This window comes from Sebastes umbrosus, chromosome 4 (genome assembly GCF_015220745.1).
Source record: "Sebastes umbrosus isolate fSebUmb1 chromosome 4, fSebUmb1.pri, whole genome shotgun sequence".
In the NCBI taxonomy this organism is placed as follows: Eukaryota; Metazoa; Chordata; class Actinopteri; order Perciformes; family Sebastidae; genus Sebastes; species Sebastes umbrosus.
Window position 1 is genome coordinate 12,571,703 of NC_051272.1, and position 27,165 is coordinate 12,598,867.

Below are 27,165 nucleotides of genomic sequence, written 5' to 3' on the forward strand. Positions count from 1 at the left end.
AGATGTAATAATTATAGTATTACACAGATGTAATAATAACAGTATTACACAGATATTACACAGATGTAATAATTACAGTAATACACAGAAGTAATGTTTCGTGGTACAGGAAGGAACAGGAGAGATGAGACATTCATATCAAGACTTAGATTTGGACACACTGTACTAAACAGCACACTATTTAAACTAGGTAAACATGACACAGGTAGATGTAATTATTGTGAACAAGAAGAAACGGTGGAGCTTGTAATATTGCATTGTGAGAGATATGAGGAAGAAAGAAGGCATTTGATTCAAGGCCTCAAAGAGATTAAAGTACACTTTGATTTAATAGACGTTCTACAAAATAACTCACTAAATGAGGGTTATAGTATGACAGAGTATTAGGGCTACATTGAGGGAAAAAAAAATCAGGATTTTTATTACAAGAATAAAGTCATTACTTTACGAGAAAAAAAATCGTAATATTATGAGAAAAAGTCGTAATTTTACGAGAAAAAAAGTCGTAATATTACGAGAATGAAGTCATAAATTTAGGAGAAAAAAAGTAATATTACGAGAATAAAGTCATAACTTTACGAGAAAAAAGTCATAATATTAGGAAAACATATTACCAGCAACCAACAAAATGGGCGAGAGGACATAGCAGCCTGAGCCTGCTTCTGGACGGGTAGCAGCTGTTTGTCTCGGTTTATTTCTTCAGAATAAATGCAGTTTCTTGCACAATCTTTTCAAGGTCCTGATACTGATGATAATGTGGTGCTGACGTACCAAAAGATTAAGTATTTCCTTATTTGTGAAAACTTTACTAAGTATAACTTCACAAGATGCTTCACGTTCCTCATTTTCACACAGGCGGCCCGCTGCTCTATTTCCCCTCTAAAATAACATGTAAAACTTATGACTTTATTCTCATAATATTACGACTTGTTTTCTCGTAAAATTCCGACTTTATTCTCGTAATATTACTACTTTTTTTCTCATAAAATTACGACTTCATTCTCGTAATATTAAAATTTTTTTTCACGTAAAATTACAACTTTATTCTTGTAAAATTACGACTTTATTCTCGTGATATTACGACTTTTTTATCGTAAAATTACGACTTTATTCTCGTAATACTACAACTTTTTTCTTGTAAAATTACAACTTTATTCTCGAAATATTACGACTTTTTTCTTGTAAAATTACAACTTAATTCTCGTAATATTACGACTTTTTTTTCTCGTAAAATTATTACTTTATTCTTGTAAGATTACAACTTTTTTTCTCGTAAAATTACGACTTTATTCTCGTAATATTACGACTTTTTTCTTGTAAAATTACAACTTTATTCTCGTAATATTACGACTTTTTTTCCTCGTAAAATTACAACTTTATTCTCGTAATATTACGACTTTTTTTCTCGTAAAATTACAACTTTATTCTCGTAATATTACAACTTTTTTTCTCGTAAAATGACGACTTTATTCTCATAATATTACAACTATATTCTCGTAATATTACTACTTTTTTTTCTCGTAAAATTACGACTTTATTCTCGTTATATTACGACTTTTTTATCGTAAAATTACGACTTTATTCTCGTTATATTACGGCTTTTTTTCTTGTAAAATGACGACTTTATTCTCATAATATTACAACTATATTCTCGTAATATTACTACTTTTTTTTCTCGTAAAATTACGACTTTATTCTCGTTATATTACGACTTTTTTATCGTAAAATTACGACTTTATTCTCGTTATATTACGGCTTTTTTTCTTGTAAAATGACGACTTTATTCTCATAATATTACAACTATATTCTCGTAATATTACGACTTTTTTTCTCATAAAATTATGACTTTATTCTCGAAATCTCCGATTTTTTTTCCCTCAATGTGGCCCTAATACTCCATCGTGTATAGAATATTATTTCAGTATCTTAGACAAATTAACATGATTGGAAAAATATGATTTTTTTTTTGTTGTGAATATAGTAAATATTATCCAGACTGATCCAGACTCCAGACCAGCTGGTGGCGGTAATGCACCAAATCGTTGTTGGCCAACCGTCAATAAAATCTCACACAAGAAGAAGAAGATAAACGTGCATGCTTGTAGTGCGCGCGCCACCTACGGAGGCTGACGGAGACTCGCGTCACAGGGTGTCTCTCGCGAGCGTCAACAAAGCTGAAGCAGCAGCTAGCTGTCAGCTAACGAAGCTAATACCGGAGCTAACCGGCGGAGCGTCTGTCCGGTGGAACATGAACTATCTTCCGTCTTCAGCCCGATGAGTTTACAGCCGGCGGGCAGCGGCTCACTGAGGACTTTTAGTACCGGAACGAGATGGAGGTGAAGACGATGGGTCGATCCCCCCGAGAGGAGCTGGAGGACGGAGAGATCTGCGACGATGAGATCGAGGAGAGTGTTCCTCTGCGGCGGGGGGATGGTAGGAGGCCCGGCCGCGGCGCTCATCCACGGACACGGAAACCTCACCACAACCTGCTGCCACACAACATGAACCACCAGCCGCCGGACTTCCGTCTCCTGATGCCCTACAACCGGGGTCCTCACGGCCCGTTCCCACCGAGCCACCGGGACCGGCAGCAGCAGTGCGGGCCGAGCCTTCCTGACCGGCCTCCCAACGCCACCCCGCAGCCGCCTCCGCTGCTGCTGCCGCCGCCGGGGCTCCTCGGTCCGCACGGCGAGCCGAATCCGAGGACGAGCTTCTGGGAGCGGAGCCACGGCACTCTGGGCCGGTTCAGGCACCGGGCCATGCCGAACGGGGGACGAGGAGGGTGGAACCGGGGCTGCCGGGGCGGTGGAGGTAACACCAGAGGTCCCCCCGGTCGGTACGGGCCCGGAGAGAGTCACGGTAACAAGAAAGACTCTCCCATGAGGAAACGTATCCTTTAATCCGGTCTCTAGTGGGACTACTGATTTAATCACACCACAGGCTGTCACACGACACAACCACTAATAATAACAATAATAATAATAATATTAATAATAATAATAATAATAATAAATAATAATACTACAGGCTGTCACTGCACAACCACACATAATAATATATAATAATAATAATAACAATAATAATAATACAGGCTGTCACACGGCACAACCACTAATAATAACAATAATAATAATAATATTAATAATAATAATAGTAATAATAAATAATAATACTACAGGCTGTCACACGACACAACCACTAATAATAACAATAATAATAATAATATTAATAATAATAATAATAATAATACAGGCTGTCACACGACACAACCACTAATAATAACAATAATAATAATAATAATATTAATAATAATAATAAATAATAATACTACAGGCTGTCACTGCACAACCACACATAATAATAATAATAATAATAATAATAATAATAAATAATAATACTACAGGCTGTCACTGCACAACCACACATAATAATAATAATAATAATAATAATAATACAGGCTGTCACACGGCACAACCACTAATAATAACAATAATAATTATAATATTAATAATAATAATAATAATAATAAATAATAATACTACAGGCTGTCACACGGCACAACCACTAATAATAACAATAATAATTATAATATTAATAATAATAATAATAATAATAAATAATAAATAATAATACTACAGGCTGTCACTGCACAACCACACATAATAATATATAATAATAATAATAATAATAATAATACAGGCTGTCACACGGCACAACCACTAATAATAATAATAATAATAATAATAATAAAACTAGTTAATGTGTGGGAGTGCTGACAGCTGAAATTAATTGCTGAAAATATGGAACTGAATTGTAAAACTGTCAGAGTTGAAAGCTGAACTACATGATGAAATACGTTGGTAGAGAAGCAGGAAGCTGAACTGTCAAAGGTGAAAGTTTTGACTCGTTAGACAGAAAGTAGTTTTTGGGTGGGTAGTAGTAGTGGTAGTGCTTTGTCCATATGTCACTAAAATAAATACCAATAGATAATAACCACTAGAAAATAAATACCAGTAGATAATAACCACTAGAAATGAAATACCAGTAGATAATAACCAGTAGGGGATCAACAGATGGTAACTGCAGAGTGGAACAGCACTAAACAACCTTCAGTCAGTCGTCTTTTATAGTAAAAGGAACGGAAATAAAAATACAACCTGACCCTGAAGACGTTTAATGAAAAGGTGAAACACTGAAACTAAACCAAACCTGTGATCACTGATTATTGATTGGGAACATACGTATGTAAATTGATTGTAATGTACGATGTTGTATTATGTGATTATCGAAAAAATTATCGACGCAGTTATTTTCGAATAGTATTTTTGCTTGGAATGCTCATCCCTACAAGCTGCACATTATCCCGCTTATTACACGGCTACTTACTGAAGAAATCAATAATTTGACACAGAAACGGTCCTCCAGAGTCCGACATCTGAACTGTGTCCATAGCAATGGTCTGTTATATGAAGCAACGGTCTGTCATACGTAGCAACGGTCTGTCATACGTAGCAACGGTCTGTCATACGTAGCAACAGTCTGTTATAAAGAAGTAACAGACTGTAGAATGCCGTGATTGACCAATCAGAATAGAGTATTCAACACAGCCGTGTAATACATATATATATTATATTCAATAGGACCACGTAGAGCTGAAATGATCAGTTGATTAATCGATAAAAAATTAATCTGCAACTATTTTGATAATTGATTAATAATTTCAGTCATTTTTTAAAATCCAAAACAAACCAAGCCACCATGTTCCAGCATCTGAAATGTGAATATTTGATGTTTGTCTCTGACAGTAGAGTAATGAGGCTCCAGAGGTTTTAATATTAATAACTCATGTAGAGTATTTAATGGATTACTGGACAGGAAATGAACCAGCGATCATTCTGATTATCGATGAATCGTTTAACCTGATAAACATTAATAAACGATCAATGATTGGATTAGTAGTTTCTTTAACGTGTGGCCTCAGAGAAGCAGATGGGGAGGAACCAGACCAGGAAACCACCTCCCAGTGTTCCCAGACCAGAGACCAGTATGGACGAGTCCTTCGAGGACCTGCTGTCCAAGTATAAGCAGATTCAGCTAGAGCTGGAATGCATCCGCAAAGAGGAAACGATGGCTCTGGAGCCCACTAGAGACCACAGCCAAGACAACACCGCCAGTATTACAGAGACCAGACCAGTACCCAGACCAGTATCCGGACCAGTGCCCGGACCAGTACCAGTAGCAGCAGAAGATATGACAGAGCTGGAGAAGGCGGAGGAGAAGAAAGTGTTCCAGGCGTTCAACATCAAACCTCTCCGTCAGAGACTTCCTCCTCCCGCCAGTCTGGAGGAGCTGAAGAAGAAGAGTGGTGAGCAGGAGAGAGGAGGCGCCGACGGTGAGTAAACAGGAAAATCATACTCCATCCATCATCTTCCTCTTATGTGGGTCACTCTTATTGTTGCTGGTATGATGTCAATATACAGTCAAAAGATCACTTTCACTCTGTTGCTGCTGTGAACCGCGCGGCTAGCAGTAAAAATAGGCGAGACCTTGAATCACTAGAAGAGACGCAGCCGCCACACGCTGCTGACGTTCCCTGTATTGACACGCCGTAAGGCTGAGTCCAGCCACCCTACGAAGGAAACTCATTTCAGTCGCTTGTATCAGCGATCTCATTCTTTTAGTCACTACCCAAAGCTCCCGATAGGTGAGGGTTGGAATGTAGATGGACCGGTGTTGTCCTCCCCCAGGGTTGTCCCTGGTCACGATCCTGTTTGTGATTTTCATGGACAGGATCTCAAGGCCCAGTTGGGGGGTGGAGAGTGTCCGGTTTGGGGAACTCAGAATTGCGTCTCTGCTCTAACGGTCTGTTATACGTAGCAACGGTCTGTTATACGTAGCAAAGGTCTGTTATACAGAAATTACAGACCGCAGAACGCCATGATTAACCAATCAGAATCAAGTATTCAACAACTCTGTGTAATAATAGTTAATATTGGATTTAGTTCAGTGAGCCACTCAAATTCATGACTGGAGAGAAACACGCAGTCACATGATGACCTGACGCCGCCAGCTTTGCCATCACTCGGGGACGGTGAGGATGAAGTAACAGCAGCTCATTTGTTTCCATAGTGACGAGTCAGGAACCAGTTTAGCACCAGCCCTCGATGCCCATCCCTTCTGATGATGGATTAATCAGATCTTTAGCTTCACTAATATTTGTTTTACCGAGTAGCTTTTCACGTACATGATGTAAAGTAGAAGAAAAACTATTATATATTAATAATTATTCGTCCCCCTCTCTTATGTCTCTTCTTAATCAGTGACACACACACATTCATATAACCACCCTCAGTAACTCAGTAATATTGTTATATCTATTGTTTCTGTCTGTTCCTATGTATTATGTCACTTCCTCCGTTTTGTGTACGGCACCAATAACAAAATAATATCACCTTTTAAAAAAGTAAAGGAGGAGACAATACCACAAAAGTCAAGTGATCATAAATTTAAAATAGAAATATACAATAAAAATATATAAAAAATAAATGAAGGTGCGCTGTTGGAGCTGGTTTCACTTCCTGTGTGTTTCTCACCAGGTGATGAAGAAGAAGAAGAAGAAGAAGAAGAAACACAAGAAGCAGAAACGGAACAAACTGCTGAAGAAGAGTCGCAGGACATGAAGAAGAAGAAAAAGAAGAAGAAGAAGAAGACGACGAATCTGTGCAGCAGCGTCGAGACCCCCGAAGAAGAGAAGACTGAACAGACAGAATCATCGGCCTCCAGCGAGGAGTCGCTCGTCTCTCCTGACAAGGTGAGTGATGTGAAGGTGAGGACGTTTTCCCACCGGTTAATAAACTCGTGACAACACCGGTGTTACAGATTACACCAGACATTTTACCATAAAAGATGACGGTCAATATGTGCAGCGCGCTGACTGATCTTTAGGCCGCAGGTCATACTTGCCAACCTTGAGAGGAAGGATTTCTAAACTAAAGTGTGTGTGCGGGGGGGTTTCAGAGACTTTGTTTTCTGCATTCTGGTGACTTTAAAAGAGTGAAAATAACAAAATGATGACTTCACTGCAACAGCATTTTTATGTTAAACTTTTGATTTTACCTTTAACTCCCAGGAAAGAAAACAGAATAATTTGCCCCTCTGGTGTGAACTTGTGTGAATCTCTAACATAACAAATATTCATCCGTTTTTATTTATTTTTGCTCCTGCTTAAGTATTTCTTTCTATTCGTTCTCTCCATTTCTCTCTCCTAATAATAATAATAATAATAATATTATTATTAATCATTTTATTTGTTGGGGCCTTTCAGGACACCCAAGGACACCTTACAAAGATAAAATAATGCTGGAACAGATAAAAACAGCCAGACACGATGAAAACACCAGCAGAGCGAACATAGCAAGAGACATTTAGGCAGAGACGTATGAGAGGGAAGGACACAGAATGATGAACACCACAGTGAATCGGCCAGTAAACAAAGCAAAACAACGGTGGGGGCGGCGGGTACGTAATGTAATCAGTGTGTGCCCGACCACCGTGTAACACAGACTACCGCGACAAGGCTAGTGACCACTCCGTCCTCCGCACGCCGATTACCTCACTAACGTTATGGTTTCAGTCCCAGTGGCTGAATGCACAGTGACCTGCAGCCTCTTAAAACATAACTAATTCTAATAGTAATCATCTACCACAGAATGAATGCAGCTCTACAGTCTGTATGTGTTGCTGCATCGCCCTGAAGGGGTTTATTTCACAACAATGACCAGCTAGCTGTACATTATCCCACTTAATACACGGCTACTTACTGAAGAAATCAATAATTTGACACAAACGGTCCTCCAGAGTCCGACATCAGAACTATTACTCAGTAATTGACCAATCAGAATGGATGCTAGCTCTACAGTGTGTCTGTGTTTGCAGCCGTTGGTGAAGGTGAAGGTGGAGGAGGAGGAGCTGTCGGAGCTACAGCTGCGCCTCCTGGCACTGCAGTCGGCCAGTAAGAAGTGGCAGCAGAAGGAGCAGCAGGTGATGAAGAAGAGCAAAGACCGGATCACTAAAGCGGTCCAGGAGAAGAGCTCCGTCTCCGGAGCTACTCCACCCAGCAGGCAGAGAGTCACCACCAGGTCCGCCTCCGTCGCTGCCGCCGCCGCCGCTGCTGCAGAGAGGAACAGAATGGGGTCCAGACTTCTGGACAGGAACCGAGACAGAACCAAGACCGTGCCCAGACCAGAGGACAGAGACAGAGAGAGGCCCAAAGCCAGTCCTAAACCTGGTCCCAAAGCTCCACTGGAGAGAGGCCGAGGTCCAGGGAAAGGTCACCTGGCTAAGAAGATGATCAGCCCAGGTGAGAAGGGTCAGTACCTGGTACCACCTGCATTCATATGAGCACACCTGGTACTGTTAATAATACAGTACATCACAGGGCTTTTATTATTCTCCTAAAGATACTTTATTATCAAAATATGTATCATTAAAATAGATTATTATCAAAATATTTATTAAAATGGTTTATTACCAAAATATTTATTTTAAAAATACTTTATTATCAAAATATTTATTATTGAAATAGTTTATTATCATGAGATTTATTATACAAACAGTTTATTATCAAAGGAGTTATTATACAAATAGTTTATTATTAAAATAGATTATTATCAAAATATTACAATTTCAGCTGCTTGCTTTTTAAAGTTTCATGTTGTAACACAATAATCTTTAATCCTGCCCACAGACTGCAGCTCAGTATGGAGACTGGAAGCATTAATTGTATAATAATAATAAAAATAATGATGATGTGTGACAGGCTCGGCGGCGAAGCAGGTGTTCAGAAAGCAGCAGCTGAGGACGTGGAAGCTGCAGCAGCAGAGGGAGCAGGAGGAGAAACGGCGACAGGAAGAGGAGGAACGACGCAAACGAGAAGACGAGATCCGACGGATCCGGGATCTGTCCAATCAAGACGAGCAGTACAACCGCTTCATGAAGCTGGTGGGAGGAAAGACGAGGACGCGCAGTAACGTAAGACTCTTGTTATCAGTTCATCTAGAATAGAGCTAGAGGTTACAGCTGATAATGCCATCATCGTGGAAGCGTAGCACCCACCCTCCGGTTCTCCCCCTCCCCAGGTTAACACTGTTAGCACCATTAGCGGCAATTAGAGGCAATAAAAATGCTCCTGTTAATTATCGCCGAGAACGGGATATGAAAATTGTGTGTTATCAGCTGCTCACAACCACAAAGAAGATTGACAGGATGTGTTAGGAACACCACATAAGAAGAGTGACAGGATGTGTGTTAGGAACACCACAGAAGAAGAGTGACAGGATTTGTTGTTTGTGTTCTTCAGACCAGAGATGGAGAACACAGGAAGTCTGCAGGTAAACCTGGACTGGACGCCTCGGGGAACCTCTATCAGTATGACAACTACGACGAGGTGGACATGGACACGGACAGTGAAACCGGATCACCAGGTGAGACACCACGGAGACCCCACCTGAGCCTACACCTCTTCAACATCCTCTTCACCACTCACTTCCTCAGACGTGTCCTGACTTCCTGTTTACATAATAAGGTATAAATAAAGTTGTCCTATTTGTTTTAGTGGCGTCTTCGACACACAACCAGCTGACCGGAGACGACCCTGCAGGTTTCCCTCAGCCGTCTCCGTACGCCCCTGACTGTCCTCCATTTGGACCGGTACGCTCCTCCTCTCCATCTTTAAATGAACCAACCAATTATCAGATGGATGAAGTGATGTAACGTTGTCTCCTTTCTGTCTGTCTCAGGATGTCTCTCAGCCCTTCCTGTCCCCCATACTGTCTGGTGTCCCCCCTCCACCTCCACCTCTCCCCCCTCCACCAGAGGAGCTGGAGCCTCCTCCCAAACCTCCCTTCGCTGATGAGGCGGAGGAGGAGGAGATGCTGCTCAGGGAGACCTGTCTGATGTCTATGGCCAACAAGAGGGTGACGTCCTCAGAGGTGGGTGTTGCTGCTGGTGGGGGTACTGGTGCTGGTACTCCATCTACTGAACTGATGAAAATTAATATTCCACCAATATTCTAGTAATATTAATAATATCATGCTGTGATTAACGCCCCATGACGTATACCTCCTACCACTACGCCCTCCTCTTCCAGCAGCAGTCATTTTGCTCCGTGGTGTTCAACCCTCGCTGTCACCAAACTGAGTACTGTTACACGGTACACTGATACTAGAAAGGTATTGGTATACCCTACAATTAAAAACGGTAAAACAACCCATTTTTTTAGTACCAATACTTTAAGAATGAGCCGTGAGTTGCGTCAATGTGCGACTGAGGGGCCGTGTGTGTGCGCAGCTCTCTGCTTTAGAGGACACCATCAGGATTGGGTTTTACAAAATAAAACGCTGTTTAATAAGTGACATCAGAATCATAAATACTTTATTGATCCCTGGAGGAAAATTACAGTTGTTCCATTTTAGAATAAAAATGTATAAAAACATAGATAAGTTACAAGAACAATAGAAATAAGAATAAAGATGAAATGTAAATATGTGTTCATTATCAAAAATAAATGCAAATATAAAATCAACTATCAAAAAAATAACATAAACTGAAGTTTAGGGGACATCAGATTACTGTATACATTTCATTTTTTTTAATGAATTAATTTTTAAATTTAAACATTTTTAATAGATAAAAAAATAATGTTAAGGTCCATATTCTGTCATCTATTATTCCATTTCTTTTCCTGATAGATTTTTACCGTGGTATCGTATCAGTATCCAGATATTTAGGCAGCGTATCATATCGAAGTCAGAATTTTGGCATCGTGACGACACTAGAACTGACTTCTTCTATCTTTTATTTCTACGATGATGCACGAGAACAGACTCTGTAACCAGACAAGCCTTTAATCAGTGAGGATGTGTTCCCTCTCTCTGTCTCTGCAGGAGAAGAGCTCCAGCGGTCCTCCGTCTCCAAGCTGTCAGCCATCTGCAGGCCTTCAGCAGCCAATCAGAGGGAACCTGAGCACCGTCAGTCTGAACACTGTCACTCAGTCACGAAGCAACAAATTTACCAGAGGCCACCACCCTGCCAGAGCTCCACTGGTGGTGAGAACTAATCACGATAACATTCAGAACACTGATGATGATGGTGACTGGATAACAGCAGCTCCAGGATCAGTAGCTTCACCTCTGTGTGTGTTTCCTTCCAGCTGCCCCGACACAAATCAGTGGTGGTTTCTCTCTACGACTCTGACGACTCCGACGACAGCGACTCCAACATGGACGCCTGCAGCTCCACACAGGGGCCGTTTGGAGGGCTGGAGTTCATGATCAAAGAGGCCCGGAGGACTGTGGAGGTGAGTCCACCTCACACACCTGAGACAGACACAGACCTTAGACACACCTGACACAGTCACACACCTGACACAGACCTGAGACAGACACAGACCTGGCACCACCTGAGGCAGATACTGAGTTGTGACAGTCTATCCTGTGTGATGACTAATGGATGACCTCACTTTCCAGGCGGCGAAGCCTAAAGCAGCGTTCAGGGCCGAGAAGGAGAACAACCCGGTCCGGACTCCAGAGGCTCTACCTGAAGCCAAGAGAGCCGAGTACCGAATGCTCAAAGAGGAGATCGCCAGGTAAACACTACACAACACCACAGAGACACAGTCCCATGTTACTATGGAGACAGAGACACAGTCCCATGTTGCTATGGAGACTGTAAACCATGTGTCCTCCTGCAGCAGGGAGAAGCAGAAGATGATGAAGGATCACAGTCCTGGTCCTCGGAGCACCGTGTCTCCTGCTGTCCGAGAGACTGAAGCAGAGCAGAGACTCAACAGACACAGGTGAGACCTGCAGAGACTCAACAGACACTGGTGAGACCTGCAGGGACTCAACAGACACAAGGGGAGACCTGCAGCAGACGGTGCACAGCTGGTCCACTATAGACAGGGCCTCATTCACTGAGCATTCATCTAGATCACAAGTGGACACAGAACTAAATGTCGGAGAGCTGCTGCAGCATGGTGGTTCAGAGGACACGGTGAGTAAATGTCCCTCTGTCTCCCGATGTGCCTCAGGGAGCTGCTGCAGAGAGACGAGACCATCCTGAGACATCTGCTCCAACAGGAGCTGAAGAAGACAGAGTCTCTGAAGGCTGCTGAGGCCAAAGTGTCCAGACTGAAGGAGCAGCTGCAGGCGTCGGAGAAGATCGTCACCGCCAACAGGACATTGCTGAAGAAGCTGCAGGAGCAGGTGGGACCATCAGGACAACACTGTTTAATTTAGTTTAATACACAGCTTTGAACAGATAGACAATAATGGTCCTCCATCGTAGGAGCACCCGGGGATCAAACCACCGACCTTCTGATTGGTGGACGACCTGCTCTACCCTCTGAGCCACAGTCGCCCAAATAATAATAAAATCTATAGATAAATGTAATCTTTACTCAACAATTAACAGATGTTATCTATATATAAATCTCCTCTTCAATCCACTGGTGTCACTCAGCGCTTCATCAATCTCAACAGTCCAATCAGTGAAAGGCTTCAGTGTGTATCATAATTATCATTATTAGCATTAGCTACAGGCAGGTCTAGTTAAAACAACGTACACAAGAAACAGAGAAATACACACTGGAAATAATAACAAAAAGAAAAAGTGAAAATCAAAGACAATTTGAAAAAAATAAAGAAAATATACAAAAGGAATTTATATTTTATGTTAAATTATGATGAAATTTCCCATGACTTTTCCCAGGGTGCATTGCTCCTCCACATTGATTACCTGTCTCATATTGAAGCCATTACACATGTTAATGAGGGACATGAAGCTGTTGTCTGTTAACCCACTGTTGCTTCCTGTTCCACCTGTGCAGGTGCATCGTGTAGAACATCGGGTGTCCATAAAGAAGAGTCTGTCGGTCCAGTTGGAGCGGGAGCTGACTCAGGCTCAGCTGGCTGCAGGCAGAACATTTAAACGTAGAGCTGACTCCAACCAGACTCTGGTGAGAAAAACACTGATTTTAGTGTTGTACAGATAGTGAGGACGGAGGAGGAGAGATGAAGTCATGAACATCTGTTATGAAGTCTCAAATGTGGTGTCGTGTCCGACCAACCGTCTAAATCACAAAGAGAACAGCAACAAGAAAATCACTTTTAGAACCTGAACCACTGAGGTTTATCATAGATGAATGACTGAAACAAATAATCAGTTATCAAAATAGTTCCTGTTGATTGACTAATCAATGAATGAATAATGTTTCAGTTTTAACCCAGTTAGTAAGTATCCAGCTAATCATAATAACCGTTTGTTTTACGTCTGTAACAGTACTCTACTAGAGAACCAGTCATCATAAGTTAGGAGGCACTGCATCTACTTTCATGCATTATGTATTAATATGTATTTATATTTTTTAGCTCATAACATACATTACATGTGTTTGGTACTGTTGTCCTCTCAGCCCAGTAAGCTGCAGCGGTTGGGCGGAGCTCCTCACAGGTCGGACCGTCACTTTGCAGAGCTGATCGCTCAGAAGCAGCAGCTGCAGCAGCTGGAGTCGGAGTACGCTCTGAAGATCCAGAAGCTGAAGGAGACCCAGGCGCTGCGTAACAGAACCCCGTTAGAGCTGCCCACGGAGACCCCACTACTAGCCTCCACCCCTCCTGAGCCTCAGAGCCAGAACCTGCCTCCCTCCCCCCACTTCCCTATACCACAGCCCTCCCTGCACGACCTCACCCAGGACAAGCTCACCCTGGACAGCGAGGACCTCCCCGAGGCCGACGACCACGAATCAGAATCGGTGCCTGCGCCTGCCACAGGAGCCCGCCGGAACTCCCTCCGTCAGTCCAGCAGCTCGTTCACCAAACCCCACCTGGAGCAGCTGAGCTCCACCCCGTCTAAAGACGGCAGCACCAAACCTGCCAAGACCTCCGCCAGCTGCAAGCTTCCTGCACAGATGTTTGCAGGGCTGGACCTGGAGGCTCTGAAGCTGAGGTACCAGCAGCAGGCCCGGCTCGGAGAGCTGCTGCAGAGGGAGCTGCAGACGGTGGGGGAGCAGGTCCACAGCCCCTCCGCTGGACAGGTGACCAGCGCACCTTTTACACACTTTATCTCCTTAAAGAGTTCCTTAGATCTGGCAGAATATGAGCAGGTCTGGAAAAGTGTTAACAAGGCCTGAGAAGGTTTTAAAGGACCAGTGTGTAACATTTAGGGGGATCCATTAGAAGAAATGTAATATGTAAGATAATGCACAGCGGGTCATGTCCATCGCCTTGGCGGGGTTTATTTCACCACAATGACCCACTAGCTGTACATTATCCCACTTATTACACGGCTACTTACTGAAGAATCAATAATTTGACACAAAAAACGTCCTCCAGAGTCCGACATCAGAACCGCATCCATATCAACGGTCTGTTATACAGAGCGACGGTCTGTTATACGAAGCGACGGTCTGTTATACGTAGCGACAGCCTGTTATACAGAGCGACGGTCTGTTATACGAAGCAACGGTCTGTTATACGTAGCAACGGTCTGTTATACGTAGCGACGGTCTGTTATACGAAGCAACGGTCTGTTATACGTAGCAACGGTCTGTTATACGTAGCGACGGTCTGTTATACGTAGCGACGGTCTGTTATAAAGAAATACCAGACCGTAGAACGCTGTGGTTGACCAATCAAAATCAAGTATTCAACACGTGTAATAATAATATATAACACTCATTTTTTGAGTTCTTTTGCACTCGGCGGCTCACGTTACCTCTCTAGTCCGGTGAGGGGAGGGGTACTCAGCTGGTTGTAATCTGCAACCACACCACGAGATGTCACCAAATCCTACAGACTGTTCCTTTTAAGAAGTGGTTAAAACATAACACAGCTGATATTAGTTCAGTCAGACAGAAGGCTCCTGTTATAACACCATCAACATCAGACTGTAATTTCTATGTTTGAAACTCTTCATGTTCATGATCAACGTGTGTCATCATGATGTCACTGTCTCTGTGCAGGCGGTCTCAGTGGAGGTGGACACAGCCACAAGCCAATCGGAGAGCTCCGAGCCTAAGCCTTTTCCCTTAGAACCCTATCACAGTCCTCTGCTGGTCTTCAGGTCCTACAGGTACAGTCATTTTATTAATGCATTAGTTAACATGTACTATCTAGTTGTTCTATATGTTGACATGTTGACATGTTGTATATTGTGTGTGTGTGTGTCAGGTTCAGTCCGTATTACCGGACCAAGGAGAAGTTATCACTGAGCTCCGTCACATACAGCAACACCATCGAACCCAGAAAGACTTTCTGTCGCTTTGACCTCACAGGAACCTGCAACGATGACGACTGCAGATGGTCAGAACATCTCTTTATTATTAGTAGTAGTAGTAGTATTCCAACAATGGCATGTTTAAATCGAATTGAATCATGGATTTGGAGAATCATGACACCCCTAGTAATTATTATTAGTATTATTATTATTATTATAATAATAATATATTATTGTTGTTGTTGTTGTTATTATTATTATGATGATTATGATGTCCTTGATGGTGTGGTATGTGGTATATGTGGTCCCTCTGCACTGCAGGCAGCATATGAGGAACTGCACTCTGACTGGAAACCAGCTGTTCCAGGACATCCTGTCCTACAACCTGTCTCTGATCAGCTGCTCTGAGGTCAGCTTGGACGAGGACATCAGCGTCTCCACAGGTCGGCCTCACAGTCACATGTTACACACACACACACACACACACACACACACACACACACACACACAACAGTGTCTTCTGAACCAGTCATTCATGTATGTCTGTGTTCTTGTAGAGAAGTACATGAAGAAGCTGTTTGGCACCAACAAAGACCGGATGGGCGTCGACCAGAAGGCTGTCCTCCTCGTCAGCAAAGTGAACGAAAGCAAACGACACGGTGAGGGAACTTTTCTTTAGTATAATCATCATCATCATGAGAGAAACTGTCCTCTGACCTGTCCGTCCTCCTTCAGTCCCTCCATACACTACATGTAAAGACACGAGGACATGGAGGCCGAAGCCGTCGGCACAGAGCAGCTTCAGCCCGGAGGACGACAGCGAGGACGAGTCAGCGGGAGGAAACCTGGCGGTGGGGAGACACGGTGAGACAACGAGACGTTTACTGAATAAAGTCACACATCACTGGGGACATTTTAGGCTTTTTCATTTTTTATTCTTTGATCATTCTATCTGTGTTAATAAATATATACTAGAGGTGGGAAAAAAAATAGATTCACCTATGTGTTGCAATTTTTGATTGCAGATTTTGAAATAGATTTTTTTAATACCAGAATCGATATATTTGCTTCATCTGAGTCTATGTGGAGGTAGAAGTACTGACATTTATGTTAAATGCATTCAAACGGCCCCGATGGAGCTGACCATGGATGTATAAAGAGAGTACTTGACATACATTCTGGAAATGCTGTGAGTTTATTTTATAGTTAGTTGACCCTCAGCTATAATGAGTTTATAATAAACTGTGGAGCCAACATACACTCAGACCCTGAAGGACTAAATGTCTCATTGAAACCATTAAAACCAGCATGTTTGATCCCGTTACAGCATCAATCATTCATTCTATTATAAGGATTTAATCTGGAGTCCTGCTTCAACACTGGATTTTTACTGTTTTACACCACATTGAGTCGTTCTCTCACGTTTGGGGCAGATACCTGCTGTTCTCCTGGTGTCCTCTAGGGGGCATCACTGCATCTAAATCAATGTTGGTGCTAATCACAGACACATCCCAGACTGTTGTTCTCCTGGTAGTTATTATACAGAGAAAAAAATTCATAAGAAACAGCAGTGGCATCATGTCGACAAACGGTCATTTAAAGGGTTAAAGTTGTTAAAATAAATAAATTAAAATTTGAATATTTTTATGATCCGGACTGAAATTGGTTAAAAGACTAAAGACGAAAAATTCTGAAGTATTTACATGTTGCATGTTGATTTTGTACTCAGTTTGAGAGTCTCAGTTTCCTCATTAATTTCTGTTAATCTAATCTGATAATAGATATTATCTCCTGAACTCTGAGAGGAAAAGGTACTTTCACAGTTAGCACAGTATTTAACGTATATTTAGTGTTCTTTTGGTCTCAGAGTTGTATTCATGTACCCTGTGTTTTATGTGATGGTCTGTCTCTTTTTTCCAGACGGTGTCTCGCGGATCTGCCTGTCTGCTCTGGACGTCTGCGTCACATCGGAGGACAAACGTTATTTTATAAGTGAGACGGACGACATATCAAACCTGGAGACCAGCGTCCTGGAGAGTCCCCGAGACGCCCAACTGTGGATCAAGTTAGCCTTCAAGTACCTCAATCAGAAGGAGACGTGAGTCACAACCCATCAGCTGATTGATGCTCGGTTCTCAGTTCATGTTCCTGTCTGTAGGTCTGTTCTCTACTAGTTTAACATGAGAACCTCACGTTCCTGTCTGTACGTGTGACCTCTACTAGTTTAACATGAGAACCTCATGTTCCTGTTCCTAGGTCTATTTCTACTAGAGGAGAACATCAGGTTTATGTCTGTAGGTCTGTTCTCTACTAGTTTAACATGAGAACCTCATGTTCCTGTTGCTAGGTCTGTTCTCTACTTGTTTAAGATGAGAACCTCATGTTCATGTCTGTAGGTCTGTTCTCCACTAGTTCAAGATGAGAACCTTATGTTCCTGTCTGTAGGTCTGAGAACCTCATGTTCCTGTCTGAGAACCTCATGTTCCTGTCTGAGAACCTCATGCTCCTGTCTGAGAACCTCATGTTCCTGTCTGTAGGTCTGCAGCAGAGTGTTTGGAAGCAGCCCTGAACACGCTGTCTCGTGCTCTGGAGAGTAACTGTGAGAACCCGGAGGTGTGGAATCACTACCTGTCCCTGTTCTCCAGGCGAGGCAGCCGGGCGGAGGTCCAGGAGATGTGTGAGATGGCGGTGGAGCACGCGCCCGACTACCAAGTGTGGTGGAACGTAAGAAAGATCCTGATCCTTACATAGAACGTCCACAGGGTCCGGCTGGTTCATGATATAGTTCAGGTGTTCTACTGACGTCTGCAGCAGAACGTTTGACCTGAATATTTATTACGGCTGTCAGAGTCAACGTGATAATAACGCGTTAACATAAATTTGTTTTAACGGCTCTAATTTCTTTAACACATTAACACAAATTGTGATTTTTAGGTTGTAGCAGCTCAGTTGTAAAGCTAGAGTGAAGATACTGGTTGTTGTGAAATAAACCCATTCAGACAGATATATATATATATATATATATTTATGTGTTTTCTGTGTTTTTAGTATTTGCAGCTGGAGAGCTCGTTCGAGGGTAAAGACTACGTATGTGATCGTCTGCTGCAGTTCCTCGTCTCTGAGGCGTCTCCTGGCGTCTCTGACAGACTGTCCTTCCAGCTGATGGAGGCTCTGCTCTACAGAGTCCACCTCAACCTGTTCACCGGCCGCATGGAGAGCGCGCTGGCCATCCTACAGGTGACGCATCATATGAACCCGTGTACCTGTAGCTGGGAGTCCTCACTCTGCTCTGATGAAGCCTTCTCTGGAACAGGGCTTTAGATCTAGTCTTAGTCTTAAGACTAAAATGCTGATTAGTTTTAGTCACAGAAAAGTCATTACATTTTAGTCAAAATGTTTTTTCTCTTCATTTTGTCAGCTATTTTTATTTATTTAATCTTAGTCCTGTTTAGTCATCAGATTATATTGAACATTTCTGTCAATTTAGTCACTTGTTTCACATCAGATGTTATCTTCTCATTATCTGATGAAGAACACCGGTTGAATGATGAAGAATGCAGCTTTGAAGTTAGTCTGAGTCGTCCTGACTGACGGCGCTCATTAATGATGCGCTGGTCCGTTATGAGAGCCAATCAGCTTCTCCCAACATGTCAAAATATGCCTTACTAAACCACCAGAACCCCAAACCACATCTTAGTCTCGCTTTTTTCGTCAATGATTCTGCATGTTTGATATCGTCATCGTGTTTAATGACGTCGGCGCCGTGTCGCCATCGTCAAAAGGTGGTTGAGGAACATATGTGGTCCTAGTTTTGTTTAAATGAACGCTGGTTGTGTGTCGCTGTGATGGTCAGGACCAACATAAAGACTTTGTCTGCAGAACGCCTTGAAATCGGCCCACGACCGGAGCATCGCCGAGCACCTGACGGCCAGCGACCGGGCGCTGCTGTGGCTCTCCTTCATCCACCTGACGGAGTTCGACCGGCTGCCGGCCGGCCTGTCGGACCCGGCCGAGTCCGGTCCGTCCAGACTGGTCAGCAGGGAGTCCTTCCTGCTGCCCTGGAGGACGCCGCAGGACGTCAGCACGCCGCTCCACATCCTCATCGCACTCTTCCAAGGTACACAGAGGAACCTGATGAAGCGTGGCGTGCATCATGAATTCTGTCGGCTCTCATTGTTGATGTTGTTTCTCTCTCAGACGCCGTCCATCAGTGCAGCGATGAGTCCCTGTCTCCCAGCCAGAGGACGCTGGCCTGCCTTCCTCTGCACACCAACCTCATCTTCCTCAACCAGCTGCTGGACAGGTCAGTAATCATCATCTTTATAACAGTGTATTCATATGTTGTTCAAATGAACCAGTACCAGCGTCATGACAGATCATCCAACATCAGTTTATCAGTTATTATTATCACTTCTAACAAATACAACTACACAAACTCCTCTTTACTACCCAAAATGCAGTTTGGGAGCTATATTCAGGTAGAGTGTAAACGTGAAGTATTTTATTTTCCAGACTGTTTGTGTCAGTGATCCATGTGCTAGTATTCCAGTTACACTCAGTACACCACATCACAACCTATTAATAATAAATATTATTATTATTGTTCTCATTATTATTATTAATATTGTTTATTGTTATTATTATTACTATTATTATTATTATATATTTATTTCGGAAGCTGACTGAAGTAAACTGTGCAGCCTGTTGGATTTGTTATTATTATTAATATTATTGTTGTTATTATTATTAATATTATTATTCTTGTTGTCGTGGTGTCCCTGCAGGTTGGACGAGGGCGTGGCTCTGTGTGAGTCTCTGCTGGCGGTTTGTCCCGAGTCGTGCGTTCTGAGAGACGCTCTGGCCAACCTCCACATCAGGAAGGGGAACCCAGACCAGGCGGTCAGCATGTGGCTTCACGCTCTGGCCGAGTGTCCCAACAACGCCGAGGTCTTCTATCACTCCTGCAACTTCCTCATGGCTCAGGTGAATGATTCACACCTGTCGCTTGATTCTTGATTCTGTCAGAGGACATGAAACCTAACGGAGCTGTGTGAATGTCGTCCAACAGGAGCAGTCGAGCGCCATCACTCCCCTGTTTCGAGGGTTCGTTCTGTCGCTGTGTGAGGACGAGCAGAGTCAGAGGAAGCCGTTGGACGTCCTGCGGTGCGTTGGGTTCAGCTCAGTCTTAAACATGTTCATTAGGGTCTGTGTCCGTAAAGCCTTGTTTTCTTAGCGCCAGCGTCTTTTTTCAAGTGTTCCCAACGAGGAGAGAGCGTACGAGGAGAGAACGTACAAGGAGAGAGTGTACGAGGAGAGAGCTTACGAAGAGAGGGCATACGAGGAACAACGTGTTTGTTCTGAGCGGTGAAAATCTCTGCGCTGGTGACGTCACGTTAGAAAATGGAAGAGAAGCTTGTTGTGGCTGTCTGTCTATCCTGAGCTTTACATGTCAGACAGACGCCATCATAACAAAGATATAAAGCCTCCTCCAGTGTATTTTGACATTTCTATGATATTTCATATTTATTTGATCAGCTTCACTGTTTGACAACATTTCTTTTGACAAATAACTTAATTTTGTGCTCAAAGTTTAAAAAAAAAAAAAGAAGCTTGTTTTTAAAATGTGAATATGACACCTGGCTATAGTAGAAGCTGCAGGTCAAAGGTCATCCTCCAAGCTGCAGGTCACTCATGATCGTTTGAGTCTGAGCAGTAAACTGATAAATGTGAGGGCAGCTCGGCCAGCCGGACACTGAATGCTGTTGGTGAGTGTTGCGCTTTATTGACGTACGTGTTGTCTCCACTGGATCGTCCTCCTGTCTCTACAGCGGTCAGACTGAGCGGCGACGAGCTCAGAGTATGAGGCCACGCCTCCCCCGGTTGGTGCTCACGCTGAGAAAACAATGGCAAACAAAGAGATGATAAAAAGTAAAGGGCCAGCGGTTCGACCAGTGATGTGTTCTGCATTATTATGTTGTGTAAATGCTGGGACGCGGCGCCCTGCGGCTGACGCTCTGCAGCCGGCGCTCTGTGGACACAGGCCGTTACAGTTTATTGTCTCTCTGCAGACACGTCCTGGGTTTCCCATGCGAGGAGCTGCTCAGAGGTCCAATCATCAAGGAGCTCCAGGAGCAGCTGAGCCAGCAGATGGCCTACCTCCACCTCATCCACTGGTGGGTCTCCACCTCTCACACAACCTGATGAGGTGGAGGTTGTGTAAATACATGGTCTAGATATATAAATACATGGTCTAGATGTATAAGTACATGGTCTAGATATATAAGTACATAGTCTAGATATATAAGTACATGATCTAGATATATAAGTACATGGTCTAGATATATAAGTACATGGTCTAGATGTAGAAGTACATGGTCTAGATATATAAATACATGATCTAGATATATAAGTACATGGTCTAGATATATAAGTACATGGTCTAGATATATAAGTACATGGTCTAGATATATAAGTACATGGTCTAGATGTAGAAGTATATGGTCTAGATGTATAAATACATGGTCTAGATATATAAGTATATGGTCTAGATATATAAGTATATGGTCTAGATGTAGAAGTACATGGTCTAGATATATAAATACATGGTCTAGATGTAGAAGTATATGGTCTAGATGTATAAATGTATGTTATAAATATATAAATGCATGTTCTAGATATATAAATGCATGTTGTAGATTTATAAATACATATGCTAGATATATCAATGCATGTTCTAGATATATAAATACAAGTTGTAGAAATATATAAATACATGTTCAAGATATATATATATATATATATATATTTATTCTATATTTATTCTGATGTATTGAATCAGTGTTATTGTTGTTGCAGTCGCTGGCAGTGGCTGCACGGCTCTGTGGACGACACGGTGGACGCCTTCGAGAGAGCGCTGGGGACAACCATAAAACTGGACGAGCTCCACAAACTCTGGATGGAGTGAGTGTCCACTGTGTCTCTAGTTACCTGGTGTCCACTGTGTCTCTGTCTCTATCTCTATTTACCTGGTGTCCACTGTGTCTCTGTCTCTAGTTACCTGGTGTGCACTGTGTCTCTGTCTCTATTTACCTGGTGCCCACTGTGTCTCTGTCTCTAGTTACCTGGTGTTCAGCAGCAGTCAGCAGGCCCAACGTTCGTCCAAACGGTTCTCAGATCTGGTCCAACGCTGTCTGAGCACCGTCCCGTCTCGACTGGAGGTTCCCTTTAACCCATCAGAGTTCTGGAGCTGCTACACCTTCCACAACAAGGTGAGACCTACCTACCTGTCTGTCTGTCTGTCTCTCTTTCCGTCTGTCTCTGTCTCTGTCTGTCTGGCTGTCTGGCTGTCTCTCTGTCTGTCTCTGTCTCTCTCTGTCTGTCTCACCGGTTAAAAATGGGAATGCTTTGTGCTGATTGGCTCTGCAGGTGGTGACTCTGTACTTGAGCTGTCTGCCGCTGTCCCAGCATGCACTGGTCCTGGAGAGACTGAGATACGCCATGCCCAACAACACAGAGCTGGGCCTGAGGTACACTTACAAACCATCATCATCATCAACTAGCAGCGATGCAGGCCGACTGTTGCGTCGCCTCACGTCTCCTTCGTCTCGGCCGCCAAATTGCACTCGAACACACCTAAAAGACGACAGCCAACGGCCAGTTAGCACGAACGTTCTGAGAGGAAATAATTCTCCACGCCAGCAGGTGGCGGTAGTCTGTATTCATCATTCACAAAGGGAAACAGGAAGAGCGAGGACGGCGGATAAAAGCCGTTTTTATGATGCGTACATGAACCGTTTTCACACCACTCTCACTCACCATTTAGCTTCATTCCAGATGTTCATGTCGTGAAAATATCCGTGTGTTGAACGATCAGATGAGATGAAGATGAAACATGAGAAGAGTCTTCTGTGTGTCCTCTTGACTTCCCTTACCAAGTATGCTACTAGTATACTTCTATTAAACTTAAAATAAGAGTATACTTCCAGTTTACTCTTTATGTACTTATCAGAGATATACTTAACAAAAGTATACTTAGCTCATACTGACAAGTATTAAGTCTACGTATACTTGGCTTATACTTGTACTTGATCTTTTGATCAAGATATACTTAAGAAAAATATAATTTAGTATACTTGTAGTATAAAAACAGTAGATAACTTTTATAAACTGTAAAGTGGGCCACAAGTATAAAACCAGTAAACTATCAGTACAATACTTACACTTAAATATACTTTTATAAACTAAAAAGTGAACCTATTTAGTCCCGAGAAGTATTAAAGTAGTACACTTACAAGTATAAAACTAGTACACTATCTGTATACTTATAGTATAATTGCAAAGTTTACTATTCTTACACTTAAAGTACACTTAAAATTATACTTTTATAAACTAAAAAGTGGGCCTTTTTAGTCCCAAGAAGTATTAAAGCAGTACAAGTATACTACTAGTACATTGATATTAGTATACTTACTGCATAAAGTATACTTGGGAAATATATACTTGAATTTTACTCAAGTATACATCATAAAATAAACTTGTAAGTAAACTACTTTTTCGTGAGGGTTTACTCGTTGGCTTGCTTTCTTCGCTTCCGTTTCTCTTCTCGTGCTCTGATTGGTTGAAGCTGAACAGCCAATCAAGAGTGATTTCTCTCACTGACGAGCTCCGCCGGCGATTCAACATGCTGAATCGGCCGCAAAACCTCCGACACGGGCAGACTAGAGCCAACGGTGAGGACACACCGTAAAAACTAGACAGACGTTCACCGACGGGCCCAAACTGTCCGACGGACGACCAACGGCTTGGTGTGTCAGGACCTTTAGACCAGGATGAATCCAGCGGTGGTGCTGCTGCTGTTGTTGTTGCTGTTGTGTTTGTTGCTTCCTTAGTTGCCATGTTGCTCCACAGGTTGCTGCATCAGGAGTGGCAGGACGGAAATATTGAACACCTGAAGTTCCAGGTCCGGATGTTGAGCAGTCACGCGCCAAAGTGTCTGGTCTACTGGGAGATGTGAGTGACACAAACAGACAGAATGTACTGAACCATCAATATGTCTCTAGACCTGCTCTAGATTATATAGGACAGTCCAGACCTGCTCTAGATTATAGAGGACGGTCCGGACCTGCTCTAGATTATATAGGACGGTCTGGACCTGCTCTAGATTGTAGAGGACGGTCCAGACCTGCTCTAGATTGTAGAGGACGGTCCAGACCTGCTCTTGATTGTAGAGGACGGTCCAGACCTGCTCTCGATCGTAGAGGACGGTCCAGATCTGCTCTAGATTGTAGAGGACGGTCCAGACCTGCTCTCGATCGTAGAGGACGGTCCAGACCTGCTCTCGATCGTAGAGGACGGTCCAGACCTGCTCTAGATCGTAGAGGACGGTCCAGACCTGCTCTAGATTGTAGAGGACGGTCCGGACCTGCTCTAGATTGTAGAGGACGGTCCGGACCTGCTCTAGATTGTAGAGGACGGTCCGGACCTGCTCTAGATTGTAGAGGACGGTCCAGACCTGCTCTAGATTGTAGAGGACAGTCCTATATGAAAGCGTGTTCAGATATCTTGTGTTATGATCTGAAGTATAAACATAGACTGACTGTAGACTGACACGTGTGCGCTGTGTCTCACAGAGCTTTAGCTGTGGAGAGGGAGCTCAAGGAGCCATCTGAGGTGAGTCAGTGATGGAGGGATGTGACCTTTTCCTGTAAAAAAAAAACATTTAAAAGTGAATGGAGTTTGGTTGTGAGCGTCAGCTGTTGATGATCATGTGACTGAATCTGATTTCTTCCCTACAGGCTTCATATAAAGTGTGGCGATTGAGTGACAGTTTCTTTGTTATTGTTTGTATATTCACAACCAAACCTCTGACGTGGTTTTAGTTTTTCGGTGTGAACTGACTCAATGCTCCGGCGTTTGGTGTTTCTTTCTTTCTCTCTTCCTCTTTTATGTCGCTGTATTTCTGTTGTAGGTTCGTCTACTGTATCAGCAGGCTCTTCACAACCTTCCACTGTGTGCTGCCCTGTGGAAACATGTAATTTACCCCTTCACTCTCTGTAACACCCATCACATGCACACACAGAACCGACCGTCCCTGACCCGTGGACACTCACTCACTTCCTGTGTCTCAGGTGGATCTACGTCTGTGTTTCCTCCGCAGTCTTTACTGCTGTAACCTGAACTGAACAGGCTGCAGCTGTAAAGAGAGGAACATGTTAATATCATGGCTAACGGCAGCGCTGTAAAGATAAATTGAGGGCGTATAAATCTTTGGATTCCAATAGTTAACTATCCTTCAGTAAAGTAAGTCAAATAAAGAGTTGTACAATATCGGCGAAGCGTTTCAGAGATGGAGAGAAACGGTTGCTAATAGCAGAAGACTAAATATGAGCAACATTTACTCTCCATCTCTGAAACGTTTCTCCGATATTGTAGCTCGTTAGAGCCTCGAATCACAGTTTGTCATCTCAAATGTGTGATATCTGGATTCTGGCACCCAACAACACAGCAAGAGGACATCTTAGATGTGTAACTTTAGCCCACTGCTAGTGTTTGCCTCCAGTCTGTCCTTTGTTTAGCTTCCAGCTGACACCGTGACATCATCATGACGTCGACACTAAAAGGGTCTATTGATTTGATATATTAGTAAAGAGAGGTGAAGTCCCGCCCCTTCCGGTGGACCCCATGGTGGTCACAGGAAGGGGCGGGACAACAGGTAGCAGCACAGTCAGGACAAAGTCACACCTGAGACATAGGAAGTGGAGGAGTGGATGAGTTCTTTGTTTACACCTCACCTGTATACACGCATGTTCACCTGCTGCCCCCCCATCCTCACCTCCTCTCTTCTCTCCCCCCCTCTCTGTCTCCGCCCCCCCCTCTTCCCTCTCCCCCTCATTGATCCCCCCCCCCACCCCCGTCCCATCTCTATCTACCTGTCCCTCCCATCCCATCTACCCCTGTCTACCTGTTCCCCCCACCCCGTCTCTATCTACCCGCCCCCTGTCCCGTCTCTACCCCCACCCGTCCCATCTCTATCTACCTGTCCCCCTCACCCCCCACGTCTCTATCTACCCGTCTACCCCTGTCCTATCTTTATCTACCCACCCACCCCACATCCGTCTATCTACCCGTCCCCCCCGTCCCATCTCTATCCCCCCCGTCCCGTCTCTATCTACCCATCTCCCCCCCCTCACCCCGTCTACCTGTCCCCCCCACCCCCCCTCGTCCCGTCTCTGCAGCGCCTGCTGTTTGAAGCAGCTGAAGGAGGTGGATCGGAGCGCCTGAGGAAGCTGGTGGACAGGTGTGAGCAGGTGGGAGTGAGGCTGGTGGACAGGTGTGAGCAGGTGGGAGTGAGTCTCAGTGAGTCTCCAGAGCAGACAGACCGTCAGTGACACTCTTCATCATCATCATCATCATCATCAGTAGTAATAAACAGTAAACAGATATCAGCCGAGGTAAGACAGACAGACGGACAGATGGACGGACATCCTTCACACCTGATCCTGTCTGGAGCTGCTGATATGTCCCCATCATGTACGTAAGTATCGAGCTGCTGATTCATGTCCTCCCCAACCCCCCCACCCCCACCCCACCCCTCCTGATTTCCTCCTGTAGTGATGCTGCAACATCATCTGCACGTTGTCTTTTCTTTTATTAAGACTTTTATTTTGTTAAAGTGATAAAAGCAGACAAACTGAGTATTTTCTATTTGGTCCGGTCCGGTCCGGTCTGAGAGACTCTGAGCCCCAGAAACTGATCCAGCTGCAGGACTCGCTGACGTGCGCTCATGTTTTTTTGTCCATATAATGATTAAAGAGTATTAAAGAGGACAGTGTTGTTGTTTACATGTTGGATTCACTGTTAATAAATGATTTTATAAAGAGAAAACGAACTGTC

The 27,165-nt window shown here is 43.5% G+C and overlaps 1 protein-coding gene across 5 annotated transcripts; it reads left to right on the plus strand.

Annotated features, from left to right (window-relative positions):
• Nucleotides 1-2,126: 2,126 nt before the first annotated feature.
• On the plus strand, nt 2,127-27,165 carry LOC119486782 (zinc finger C3H1 domain-containing protein-like). 5 transcript variants are annotated; one of them, XM_037767155.1, is made up of 35 exons: nt 2,127-2,889; nt 4,982-5,396; nt 6,598-6,811; nt 7,936-8,368; nt 8,819-9,030; nt 9,359-9,482; nt 9,614-9,708; nt 9,798-9,989; nt 10,944-11,105; nt 11,210-11,356; nt 11,526-11,644; nt 11,750-11,854; nt 12,089-12,263; nt 12,887-13,015; nt 13,472-14,092; nt 15,020-15,129; nt 15,228-15,359; nt 15,595-15,716; nt 15,831-15,932; nt 16,009-16,137; nt 17,194-17,371; nt 17,811-17,997; nt 18,322-18,510; nt 19,153-19,390; nt 19,471-19,576; nt 20,058-20,256; nt 20,342-20,436; nt 21,342-21,446; nt 22,129-22,233; nt 22,391-22,541; nt 22,699-22,799; nt 24,181-24,282; nt 24,903-24,942; nt 25,241-25,303; nt 26,508-27,165. In XM_037767155.1, exons 1-35 carry the CDS (start codon nt 2,331-2,333, stop codon nt 26,658-26,660), a joined length of 6,309 nt encoding a protein of 2,102 aa, XP_037623083.1. In that variant the 5' UTR covers nt 2,127-2,330; the 3' UTR covers nt 26,661-27,165. The 5 variants fall into 5 exon arrangements, with proteins under 5 accessions (XP_037623083.1, XP_037623085.1, XP_037623084.1 ...); XM_037767157.1 differs by having other exon boundaries at nt 7,936-8,359; XM_037767156.1 differs by having other exon boundaries at nt 4,982-5,392; nt 6,597-6,811.